At 46.3% G+C, this 10,439-nt stretch overlaps 1 protein-coding gene across 1 annotated transcript; it reads left to right on the forward strand.

Moving 5' to 3' along the window:
- Nucleotides 1-2,805: 2,805 nt before the first annotated feature.
- LOC119911014 (putative claudin-24) lies at nt 2,806-5,574 on the forward strand. Its single transcript, XM_038729947.1, has one exon. It carries the CDS (start codon nt 3,288-3,290, stop codon nt 4,131-4,133), a length of 846 nt encoding a protein of 281 aa, XP_038585875.1. The 5' UTR covers nt 2,806-3,287; the 3' UTR covers nt 4,134-5,574.
- The last annotated feature ends 4,865 nt before the right edge of the window (nt 5,575-10,439 follow it).

A 10,439-nucleotide genomic window follows, 5' to 3' on the forward strand; every position in this document is an offset into this window, starting at 1 on the left:
GGCAGAAACAGTACAATAAGAAATCTTTAAATACAAGGTTATAAGATAATTCATTTAAATGAAAAGAATAGCTGATGGTTTGTCTGCAGCTCCGCGTGTAGTTCCTGCTGAAGCCAGCAGGCGGCGCCCTCACAGCAGAAAGCTGCTTTTTCTGAGTGAACAGCTTTGTTTCAGCTGTGCGTTTCAGTTTGTTCTCTACATTTACCTGCTGCTGTTTCACAAAATAAACCCGATGAAGGCGCATCGGTGTTGTGGTCTAACTGATCACTGTGTGCCACTGAAGGCGGGGCTTAAAGTGAACTTTGGTGGGAGGTCCTTCAGTGTGAGAACACGATCAGTTGATTATTGAATTATTAAACATTCAGATGTGATGAACTGAAACTCACCAGGAGGCGTCAGTGTGAACTCCATTCAGAAATACAGACATTTTGTGTTTTAGGACGAGACAGACGATGTTAATTATTATTAAACAATCAGTTTAATAGATCAGTGTTTTTAACATCAGAACTCGATGATTAGTGAACCACAAAGGTTGTTTCAGCCCACAGGTGTCATTTACACTGCGGATGCTGGTGTCCCCACCACTTTTTGAAAGCATTTGTTAAAAATGTTCTGAAAAAGCAACAAGAAAAGGTTTATTAGCACAATAAGTAAACGTGCAATGTAACGTAGATTTCCCTCATTTCATCAATCATTTCCACTGTAAACTGGAGCACAAATGTCTCCAGAATGCAGGAAATTACCAGTTTAATGCATTGACTTTGACTCAAATGTTCTTTCAACACAAAGTGACGCCACAGAATTACGACCCGTGTTTCTGTTGTGGCAGCGACCTCTGGTGGCTTTACAACACAAACACAGGACAAAGACGGTCAGTGTTACGAACCCCGGTGGTGGCCTGGCTGGATGGAAGAGACCGGCGTTTGATTCCCGTGTGAATCAAGACTGATTTGTTTTTTAATAAAGTTCTGTAACTTGTGTTTTTAATGTAAGGGCCTGTGTCCACTTCTGAAAACGCCAAGCTGGAAACGCTTTGGACGCGCAGCGTTTATTTTGGCTGAGACGCTTTGGTTGCTATGATACCTTGTATCTGTGGAAGTGATGTGTTGCAAGTACTGAATGTGAAAATGTAACCACAAAGTAGAGAAGCTGCTCTGCATGAAGAGCGAGGGGACGAACGTGGTGGGCGAGGAAACATCGTTTGGTTCAAGAGCTGAGATGGCTCGGCGTGGTGATGGTCTCTCTCCGCTGGGATCAGACAGCTGGGTAAAAAGTGACTGCATTTCAAGTTGGAAACTCGGCGACCAGGAAAAATGCTCAGCGCTGAAAAGACATTCGGCGCCTCGTCACGCTGCTGCCGTTTTGAAATGAAAAAACACGCTGGGCTTTGGTGGACTAAGTTACGTAGGCTGCATAACTTATGTAAGTTCAGCGTTAGCTTCATTAGCAGCTAGCTAACTATATTAGCTTAAAGGCGTTGACAGCCCCTCACCGTCAGTGATTGGATGCATGTCGCCCGGTGAACCCTACAGCTGAACACACCCGCCGCGAGGGCTCCACGTGTTTACGTCATGCGACGTAGGTCACGTGATCTCCGAAACGTAGGTCCGGTCAGGAAGGATTTAAAAAATGGCCATTTTGGGAGGCATGGACAAACGCCACCGGTCGGGGGCACTATGATAGCCACCGGCCGGGGCTCTATGATAGCCACCGGTTGGGGGCGCTATGATAGCCACCGGTTGGGGGCGCTATGATAGCCACCGGTCAGGGCTCTATGATAGCCACCGGTCGGGGCTCTATGATAGCCACCGGTTGGGGGCGCTATGATAGCCACCGGTTGGGGGCGCTATGATAGCCACCGGTCGGGGCTCTATGATAGCCACCGGTTGGGGGCGCTATGATAGCCACCGGTCGGGGCTCTATGATAGCCACCGGCCGGGGCTCTATGATAGCCACCGGTTGGGGGCGCTATGATAGCCACCGGTTGGGGGCGCTATGATAGCCACCGGCCGGGGCGCTATGATAGCCACCGGTTGGGGGCGCTATGATAGCCACCGGTCGGGGCTCTATGATAGCCACCGGCCGGGGCTCTATGATAGCCACCGGTTGGGGGCGCTATGATAGCCACCGGTTGGGGGCGCTATGATAGCCACCGGTTGGGGGCGCTATGATAGCCACCGGTTGGGGGCGCTATGATAGGATTCACTCGTATGAGGCGTGTAAATAAAATACCAATTCTTATGATTTAACAATATTTAATGATCAGTAAATATAATTTCAAAGGATTGAAATTATTTAGAACACAATTGAACACACCAGGGTTATTTTTGGTTTTCAAAGTTGAAACTGAACAAAACATTAATGAAATTGAGTTTTAGGGTTAATGTTTTATGCTGCATCTGAAGCTCTAAGAACTACACAGTTCTGCTGCCCAGCTCAGGTTTCTAATGACACAAGTTTACTGATCTGACATCTAAAAAGTGAAACCTTTAAAATATTTAAACTGAAAAACTTAATAAGAAAGAAAATAAGCATTTCATTGCAGCTCTTCTAACATTACTTTTGGAGTTTGCACCAACAGTAACACAAAAACTGGATTTGTTTCTGTTGAAGCATCATTTTTGTTTGGTTGTTTGGTATCTGTGGTCAGATTTTTGTGTTTGAACAACGTTTGGCTGCACAGCTCGAGTCTTTGGGAACAGTTTAAACAGTTTTAAAGAGTTTAAACCTCAAATGTTTGAGTTATTTCACAAGTTTAACAAACCTTTCGATCTTACTTGAGCCCATAAATACACTTAAACGCCTCGAGTTTCAATCATTACGGCCAAAGAGACTAAATGTTCTGCTGTTTCCTCTTTCAGTGGTTCTGTTTGTGCAATAACTATCTGATCACAAACTAAATGTCACATGTTTAATCACTTTCTGGAAACAAATGACCAAAACATTTTATGTTCAACGAAATCCAAATGTCCTACACAAACAATCCGCAGACTTTTTCCCAAACATCATTTCACTAACTCAAGCCTTACTGACATTGTTCTTTCTCGGTTGGGGGGGCGGAAGCAGCCGAGCAATGCCATTAACTTCAAACGCCTTTCAGTCAGAGCTGTGGGCATCGATAACATCCTGTCTACGTTTGACTCAAGTCCTGCGTGCATGCGGCCTCACAGGCAGCTGAATGATGCTGTTGTTTCCAGCGCCAGCCAATCACTTTCTCCCGTCTGACTGATGGAGGGAGGGGGGGGGTCGGGGCCGAGGCAGGGACACAGCTCCTCTCAGTGTGATGAATGTACGCCGGGCTTCTCCGAGTCGCCGCAGGAACTGGCAGCCCGCTCAGGATATTCCCTGGAAGCAGTGATGGCCGGGCGAGACCCCCTCCCTTTCCTGACAGCGAGGGAGGCAGGGAGGTAAAGAGTGGGACACACAGGAGAGCCCGGGATCTTGAGACTCTGAGCGCCACCGTCATGGACCCGAGCATTCACGCTCTGGAGCTGTTGGGGGTCTTCTTGTCGGCGGCGGCCTGGCTCTGCTCGCTGGCCACCACCCTGATGTCCACCTGGCTGACCCTCTCCACCGAGCTGCTCTCCACAGAGAGCTACCAGCTGGGGCTGTGGGAGACCTGCGTGGTGCAGGAACTCGGGATACTGGAGTGCCGGCCCTACGACGGCCTGCTGGGCCTGCCGCAGGACATCACACTGGCCCGGGTCTTCATGTGCCTGGCGCTGTCCTCCGGGCTGCTCGGACTCCTGCTGGCAATCCCCGGCATGCACGTCATCAACAGCTGCCGCGGCCAGCTGGAGGACCTCAGGTGCAAGAGGGGGATGAAGGTGGCCGGGGGGACGCTGTGCCTGGTGGCTGGCATCCTGGGGCTCGTCCCGGTCTCGTACATCGCCCACATCACGGTCTTACGGTTCTTTGATGAAACGATGCCGGACATGGTGCCGCGCTGGGAGTTCGGGGACGCTCTATTCTGCGGCTGGACGGCCGGGTTTCTTCACCTGGTTGCGGGAACTCTGCTGCTGGCGTCTTGTTTTTGTCTGCAGAGGGACAACTGTATCACACCTGTCCCCATCCCTGTGGGGACTGTGCAGCCGAGTTGGACCCACATCAAGACCAAAACCGAGTATGTCTGAGATTGCGTTCCATCAGGGACGCCACACGTCTGTTCTCTTCTAAGTAAAGAGTCAGTGTCCAAAAGTAATACAGGAGAAACCAACGGCAGTTAAACGGCTTCTTTTCTCAGTAGTTCTCAATCAGGTGTTTGGACAGACCACATGTTTCAGACGGGAGGACGGACGTCTCAAGCTTTGTGATTAAGAACTGCACTGAGAAACTGTCCTGTCTGGGTCAGAGACAACAACCTCTTGCTCTGCAGCCAAACTTTAAATCACAAACTCTTCAGGAAAAAACATGGTGCTCCAAAGTCCAAAAGTTAGAACAAAACTGCAATAAAACAAAGTCTTTTATTTTAAAATCTTCTGCAAACAGGAAAAAACTGGATTTTAGATATTAAACTCAAAATCTTGTTAAACGCCACACGAGAATTAAACCAAATACATTTTCCATTCATGATTTTAAGATGCAGATCGACTTCACATCTTGTCTCCGTGTTTACTTCCCTCAGTTTCAGCTCTTCATGTCAAACATTAAAACTTTCCTTGTGACACATTGTATGTTTGGAAACTTTGGGATCTTTAAAACAATTAAAAATAGAGTTTTTTGAAAGGTTTGGCTGCACAGCTCAGTTTTTTAATGACACAAGTTTCCTGATATAAAAAGTGAAACTTTGTCATTAAGAACTACCTTGAGAAAATACACATTTTTATTGCAGCTCTTCTAGATTAGTTACTTTTGAAAATTCACAGTTTGGTATCTTTAGAAACGTTTAACTTGGAGGTTTTTTGTGTTTGAACAAAGTTTGGCTGCACAGCTCGAGTCTTTGGGAATACTTCAAATAATTTTAAAGAGTTTAAACCTCAAATGTTGAAGTTACTTCAAAAGTTTAACAAACCTTTCGATCTTATTTGAGCCCATAAATGTATTTAAATCCCTCGAGTTTCAATCATTACGGCCAAAGAGACTAAATGTGCTGCTATTTCCTGTTTCAGTGGTTCTGTTTGTGCAATAACTATCTGATGAACAAACATGTTTAATCACTTTCTGGAAACAAACATTTTCTGTAAAACACAACATTCCTGACGCTCAGCACGAGTGTGAGGCTCAAAGTACTGATTAGAAAAAAGGCTCAGTTATTGATGTTATTTTAACTCACAGTCATCAACAGGTTAGAAAATGATTTGTGAGTTAATTTAGAGTAAAATAAAATTAGTCATCAGGAAAACTGCAGTTAATGACTAAATGTGTGTATATATTTTATTTGGAGAGGAAAGAAGCTGCTGATGAGTTTGGTTTAAAATCACTTTGTGTTCAATCAGCTGTTGTCGGATGATTATTATTATGATTATTATGCTTTGAATCAACTTACAGATCTGGATATTATCAGCAGGTGTTAAAGACGAGCTGCGTGTAAATAAAGATGCTACTGTATAAAAATAAATGTCAGATGAAACTGAACCCTGGCTGTTTTTGGGGTCTCTGGGATATTTTTTAATTAAGCAGGTGATTATTTTAGTCCTGTAAACATTTAGTCTAAATGTCGGAAACCTTCACCTCAACAAAGACGTCCTGTTTACTGGGATCAGTCACTTCTTCTTCTTACGAATGGAAGCCTCATGAAAACAGCACAATAGCCACGTAGGTCTTGATGGGAACTGAGGCGACAGGTGGGCATTAATTAATTTGTGAATATAGTCAAATGTGTTAGACAACTTCATCAACAGAGGTCATACATGTTTCCTCTGCGATCTGAACGGCCGCTGCAGCTCCTCTCTGGATAAATGGAGGCTCTGCAGCCTGAGAGCTGCCTTTGTTCTGTTTCACAATGCGCTCGTTATGATCCGACTGTCTGCCTCCAGCCAGCAGCTGGATCCACATCAGTCCACACGGCACCACGTGGCCTCCGCACCGAGACGCCGCTCTGACCCTGGCTGGCAACAAATAATATAGAAAACATTAGTTTTATTTATTAGTATTTAAACTGACACTAACTGAAGTGTCAGGGAACATTTGATGACTTGGTAAATACCACTGATGAAAGCGCTTCATGTTTTCTGGTTGAAGTCTCTGCAGGTCGTGCAGAGCCGAGGTCCTCACAGCGATACGTAAACACACGGAGCGACACACACTCCCTGAACACACATCAGAGACAGCGCTGCAGTATCTCTCAGCCCCTCGGCTTCTCTTTAATGGCTCGTTTCCTTTTTGGGACAATAGAGCTGAGATTTAGTGAAACCCGGTGTGTCCACAGACAGGAAGTGCCCCCCTGACCCTCACATTGTTTCACAGCGGCTCTCGACATGAGGCCAAACAGGGAAACGCTGCCACCGCAGCTCGCCCTGCCAGCGCTGATGGACCCCCGGGTCTGCAGAGATCAAGGCCAGGATGCAGAACGCGGTCCCTCCTGGTTCATGAGAACAGTTGGTGTGACGTCTCTTGTCGTCCACGGTCCCTGGAACATCCTTGATGCGTTCTTCAGATGTCCAGCTGGCAGACGGACAATCAAACTCAGCCTTGAAGGATCCTTCTGGTCTGGACTGTTTCTGGACATGTTGCTACTCTGGGGACAGCGTTGGTTTCGCGGGCTGACCGTCCAAACAGGACACCAAGTCCCCTCAGTCCAGTTCACTTACGCAGGAGTCTTTTCCACTCCCTCTCCTCTTGGTGTAGGCTGGGAAGAGTCAACCCATCTTAAAGAAAATCACTGAGCTGTTTTTATTCACAGATGATGCTCCTAAGAAAAAAACCTTCAGACTGATCAGAAGAAACTATGAATTTATATTCAGGTCTCCACAGAGGGGATTACCTGAAATAATTTATGCACCAAAAGAACAAAATGGTGGTGATTTGCCTTGAAGAACTATTCCTCATGTTAAATTAGTATTTTACGACCCACCAATCAGCAACGTGCAGATGTGTCGGGTGGGCGTTTTCTTGGTGAAGCTTACTCAGATCCTAAAAGTAAACCTGAACTACGGTTAATGTGGACAAACAGCCTCAACATCTGGAACAAGACCGAGCTCCTGGAAATGATTTGTGCGACATTAGCTCAGTTAGCATGGCTGCAGCGATGCAGCTAAAACTGTTTTCATCTCGACTGTAAGGTGAGACGAGGCTCTGATGTGACTGTACGAAGAGTTTAAAACACTTTTAGTGTAACGCTGAATGCCCACAAACAGCATCACATCCCGCCGCTGCCGTCCGTTCCCTGCAGGCTGACCGTCATCACACCGTTTACTGGTGCATTAAACAAATCATCCTGCAGGAAAGGAGGAAGGAAAGCAATCAGAGCTTATCTCCTGCAGAGCCTCGCTATCGCTGAAAAACAGCTAAAGCTAACAAAAATGAAGTCATTAATTATAGAGCAGATAAGCTTCTTGTTTCTGCAGCTCAGGAACTTCACAAAGTGCAGCAGAACGTGGAGCCTCAGAGAGACTGTTTCAGAAGAATGATCACATTCTGACAATACAGCAATTTCCTTCTGCCCTCCAATATAGCATCACTAACTTTAATCTCACCATGACTACACACCCAACATCCCAAACACCAGTGTTGGAACATTCACACTGAACAAATACTGAGAATGACGTGTGTGTGTGTGTGTGCGTGCGTGTGTGTGTGCGTGCGTGCGTGCGCGCGCGCGTGTGTGCGCGTGCGTGCGTGTGCGTGCGTGTGTGTGTGTGTGTGTGTGCGTGTGTGTGCGTGCGTGGGTGTGTGTGCGTGTGTGTGTGTGTGTGCGTGTGCGTGTGTGTGTGCGTGCGTGCGCGCGCGCGCGCGTGTGTGTGCGTGCGTGTGTGTGCGTGCGTGTGCGTGCGTGCGTGTGTGTGTGTGCGTGTGTGCGTGTGTGTGCGTGTGTGCGTGTGTGCGTGTGTGTGTGCGTGTGTGTGTGTGCGTGTGTGTGTGCGTGGGTGGGTGTGCAATCAAGTTTGTTGCACAGCTGTGTTGTTGAGGCAGGAGTTTCCATTTCTGGGTTTGGATCGACCGCATGGGAGAGAAATACGCTCTCAAAATGTTTTTTTGCTTACAATAAAAAGACATCTGTGTCGTTGGAGCAGAGGCTTCAGTATTGTAACAACCAGGAACAAAAGAGGCCTTTTCATTTGCGTCCAACAGCAGCAGAAGACAGGAAGTCATTGAGAGGATCATGGGACAGAAAGTGTGTGTCGGTGGTGATTAAACGACAGCATGTCAGGGTTTGTGTTCTGAACCCAGAAGCAGACGAGAGATGATCAGTAAGTCTTGACAGTTTCATCGGCAGGCAGGGGTTGATGTGTTGAGAGGTTTGGAGCCGGTGAACCCGCTCTCACTCCCCGACTCGTCACACGTGGACACGTGGTCAAGAGCCAACGCCGGCAGTTTGTGACGTCAAAGGCAGGTATATGATATTAACAGAACCCCGACTTTGAACCAGGAGAGCGGAGTTTGTGTCCATGTGAAACAAAAAGTCAACATTAAAGATTTTTAGATTTTAAGTTACGTAAATTGACACAAGTCAGCTGATGTACGTAGTTATTTTAACCCAAACCATGATCTTTTCCGAACCTTAACCAAGTACATTTTGTGCCTAAACCTAACCAAACTGCAACATTTCAAAACTTTAATAACGTGCCATTTCAAAATGGCGATGTTTCTAAACGCTAGAGAAAGTACCGGACGTTGCATATTTGTTGCTAAGATTTGCTAACTTGACGGAACCTTAACGTCAAAAAATAGCGCCGAATGGCCTTGACCGAGCATCAATATGTGACCGAGCATCAATATGTGACCGAGCATCAATATGTGACCGAGCATCAATATGTGACCGAGCATCAATATGTGACCGAGCATCAATATGTGACCGAGCATCAATATGTGACCGAGCATCAATATGTGACCGAGCCGGGAGTGAGAACGTGTAGCTGTTCAGCCAGGGTCGAAACCAAAGCAGAACGAGCTGGAGACAGAAACAGGTGACTGATAACACTGTACTGAGCTGGACTTCAAGAAGGCTACCGAGGCGAGCGACAGGAATTAGGAAGTAACAGAGCAAAACTCTTAACATCATTTTAGGCGCTGTGAAAGAAATATTTTTTTGTGTTAGTTTTCTTTTATTTTGCAACAGTGCAGGAGGATGACTGTATCAGCGTCACTGTTCCTGCCAAAGGCTCCTACATCAGTCTCTCATGTAGTTGGCATCCACCAGAGCCATCAGCACTATAGAGTGAGTGCCTTTGTAATTGTAGTGTGTGGATACGGAGTTTGGCAGGGCCTGCAGAACCACATGGGTTTTTATCCAGGGCTCCTATGTAATTGGGAAAATTCCATCTTCTCTGAAAGTCCTTGAGGCCATTGAGAGCCATTTTTGTGGGTACAGGCATGAAGTCAGGGAGGACAGAGACAGTAGAGATTCCCACTCTGTAGCTGTAGGAGATTGTAATAAAGGCAGCCTGTAGGTTTGGTCTCCTTGGCAGTGTGTGAACTATACCATGGTTTATGGGGGAGCTCACTTTTACTGTGATTGTTACTGCTGAATCATTAAAAGCTGCAAGCATGTAGGGCTGTGCTGACTGTGAAAGTATCAGGCATGTTTGTCTTATTATTATAATTATACAAATAGAATAATTAATATTCTCATATGGAGCCATTTTGCTACAGTTTCCCTTCACACAACAGCTGTTTGTGACCTGTTCTTTCTTTTCTCCGTGAGAGGGAAAAGTTTTGAACATTTGCATGGAGCCCCCAGCTGCAGTAGTGCGTGGATCACCTGTAATATTCATCCAGCCAGAGGGAACGATCGCAAACTGATCAGTAGGCTACTAGCAATACAGCCCGTAGTACCGGAGACGGAGTGGCCAGGAGAGACCGGCGCGCTGCAGATGGTCTGCGATCCTTCTCTCTGGCTGAATGAAGTCTGACGCTCCTGAATTTACGCATTGATCCATGATGACAGAGAAATATCGAGATCAATGTCAATAAAGCATGCTGTCAGTATTTTAGAGACCCCCCAATATATCACAAATCATGCTTTTAGGGGAGCTGATGTCCTCTTTAGGGGAGCTAAGCTGCCCCGTAGCTCCTTGGCGTATCATACACTCACAAAATCGACGTTTTGCATACAATAGCCAGAACTTTGTCAAAGTGTGTTTATATGACGCCTGAGATGAGAACGGGTAAGTAAAGGAGTCTCCCGTGGCCAGAAACCTTTTATAAAACCAACTATAATAATATTATTAAAATCATAAAACTTGCAGTGTACAGATGACCCAGACACGACTGACACTCCTCTCTGTGTCCACTTCAACCCTGAGACGCTTCAATTGAAGTCGAAGATGAAACAGCTGAGT

This window comes from Micropterus salmoides, unplaced genomic scaffold (genome assembly GCF_014851395.1).
Source record: "Micropterus salmoides isolate LMB-PRFRI ecotype aquatic unplaced genomic scaffold, ASM1485139v1 Ms_hic_scaffold_1, whole genome shotgun sequence".
NCBI classification, from domain to species: Eukaryota; Metazoa; Chordata; class Actinopteri; order Centrarchiformes; family Centrarchidae; genus Micropterus; species Micropterus salmoides.